General features: G+C 50.6%; 3 protein-coding genes across 3 annotated transcripts in view; 2 read left to right on the top strand and 1 right to left on the bottom strand.

The window, feature by feature from the left end:
- Positions 1–529, bottom strand: part of PPTG_07866 (hypothetical protein) — a gene marked incomplete at both ends in the record, with an annotated part of 2,709 nt that extends 2,180 nt beyond the window's left edge. Inside the window, one exon of the mRNA XM_008902244.1 lies at positions 10–529. Within this exon, the coding sequence (XP_008900492.1) occupies positions 10–529 (520 nt within the window). The remainder of the gene's footprint in view (positions 1–9) is intronic.
- A 481-nt stretch (positions 530–1,010) lies between these two features.
- Positions 1,011–1,643, top strand: PPTG_07865 (hypothetical protein; the record flags this gene model as incomplete). Its single annotated transcript, XM_008902243.1, has 2 exons — positions 1,011–1,369; positions 1,433–1,643. The coding sequence occupies 2 exons, from the start codon at positions 1,011–1,013 to the stop codon at positions 1,641–1,643; spliced, it is 570 nt and encodes a 189-aa protein (XP_008900491.1).
- Positions 1,644–1,735: 92 nt separating this feature from the next.
- On the top strand, positions 1,736–1,933 carry PPTG_07864 (hypothetical protein; the record flags this gene model as incomplete). The annotated part of the gene is made up of 1 exon (XM_008902242.1): positions 1,736–1,933. One exon carries the CDS (start codon positions 1,736–1,738, stop codon positions 1,931–1,933), a length of 198 nt encoding a protein of 65 aa, XP_008900490.1.
- Between the last annotated feature and the right edge of the window lie 144 nt (positions 1,934–2,077).

Below are 2,077 nucleotides of genomic sequence, written 5' to 3'. Positions count from 1 at the left end.
CTAGATCACCTCGACGCGTCGCATGGTAGAGTCGGGTACGAACTACCGCCATTACTTGCTTGGTAGAGCGCAACGAGGAGTCGACTGTTGTGTTTCGTTCGAAGTTTCTAGCGTGGTCACTCTCCTGGAAGGCTCCGGTCTGCATCATGATGTGGTCTCGATAGCGAGCAAAGTAGTAGAGCACCACAAACGGCCCGAAGTAACAAATGAACGCTCCTAGTGCGAGTATTTGCGGTACAAAGCTGTTGCAAGTTGTGGACGCGCTCAACGAACCCGGGATGAACATGGCCGACGTGACGTGGTGGAGCAGTACATACACGGCCAATAACTCGGTTAATTGGAACACGAGGCCGCGCTGAATCGTCCGTGAGATTGTAGAGGGGTGATCGTCTTCTCCCACCATTTTAGCGTTGTCTGCAGTGGTCGAGCTCTTCCGGAATGGCTCAAATAGTCTCAAACTGGATAACGGCAGAAGCAGCACAACAACGTACGGCAGTGTTGTGAAGATTGGAGCCGAAAGTGTTATCATGGAGTGACAGCTATCGAAAGTGTCCAGATTATCAGTATCGAAGCGTGGCGTGCTGAGGAGTCCAGCTACCAGACCCAGTGAAAGTATCAGCCCGGAGCACAGAAGTCGACGTGCAAATAAGGAATTGTTAAGGACTCGAAGCCAGCGCCAACGGAACGGAATCGTCCACAACTTTCCATGACAACTTTTGAAGATTCCTGCGTGGGGCGGTAGGCATGATGGTGGGCAGGGTTCCCGAAAAATGTATTTACCGGAAATATATCGAACAAATTTCAGTAAATATCTTATTTACGGATGTTATCGGCTGACGTTGTGTATTTTAGGATTTTGTGTGTACTTGTACATAACTTATTTTTTATCGTCCCAACCATTAAAAATGGTTGGTTTTGAGAGTGCAGCAGTACTTGCCTTTTGCCAACCATTTCTCACTCTCCCATTTGCATCGAGATACCTCAACCCACCCCCTCCACGCTCACTCGCCATGCCCTCCTCCGTCACGCCGTCCCAGCGCTCAAAGAGCAAGTACACCCCCAAGCAAGTCGCCTCCTTCTACTTCAAGCCCTACTTGACCGAAGATGGCGAGCCAACCGGGCTGCAGGTCTGTAAGGCTTGTGGTAAAACACGCAAATTTGTGGCCAAAACTGGGTACACCAACTTGGTGTCCCACGTGCGGTCTGACCATGACCACTTTGAGGCCGAGATGGATGCTGCCAGTGCTGCAGCGACGGGCACACTGCTGCCATGGGTCCGCCAGAAAGCGTCCAATCGCTATGCCTGGCTAACATGGATCGTGAAGGGCAACCTCCCATTTTCCTTCGTGGAGATGGAGACGACGAGAAGGTACTGTTCAGAATTTGCTACTCAATTTGATGTTTTAGGCTAACACTGTTTCTATTTATGTAGCTACACCAATTTGCCACCTGTGTGCGAAGAGACGATCTCTCGCGACATGGAGAAAGTCACGAAGGCGGTGGAGCAGCGAATCGGTGCCGAGCTGCCGGACAAGTTTGGGGTCATTCTTGACGGATGGAGAGCACTACCTGGCCGTGTACGGCTGCTACGACGTGCATTGCGTGCGCAAGTGCCCCCTGCTCTCGTTTGCCCCGATCATTAACGGGCTCGATGACCGGCTGAACGCGGAGAGTCACATGACTGCACTAGCTGCTTTTTTTTTTTGCCATTTTTGGTAATAACCTTTCTAACATCATGTTCGTTGTTGGAGACAACTGTGCAGTCAACAAGCGCTTGGCCCACCTCATGGGTGTTCCGCTTGTTGGCTGCGCCAGCCACCACCTGAATTTGGCGGTGCGACGGTTTCTGGAGCCGTATGAAGAGGATCTGGAACAAGTCCAAACGCTAGTGAGGCGGCTACGCACGATCACTCAAGCTTCCAAGCTGCGGTAAGTGTTTTTAAAGTCTTATTTGATTTTAATGTAAATACTTATATTAACTGTTTTGTGAAACAGACTGAAAACTTCACTTCGTCCGAAACTTCGCAACGAGACGCGATGGGGGTCAACATTCGCGATGCTGGATCGCTACCTGGCT

Source organism: Phytophthora parasitica (assembly GCF_000247585.1).
Source record: "Phytophthora parasitica INRA-310 unplaced genomic scaffold supercont2.13, whole genome shotgun sequence".
Classification (NCBI taxonomy): Eukaryota; Oomycota; class Peronosporomycetes; order Peronosporales; family Peronosporaceae; genus Phytophthora; species Phytophthora nicotianae.
This window is presented reverse-complemented; position numbering and strand designations above follow the sequence as displayed.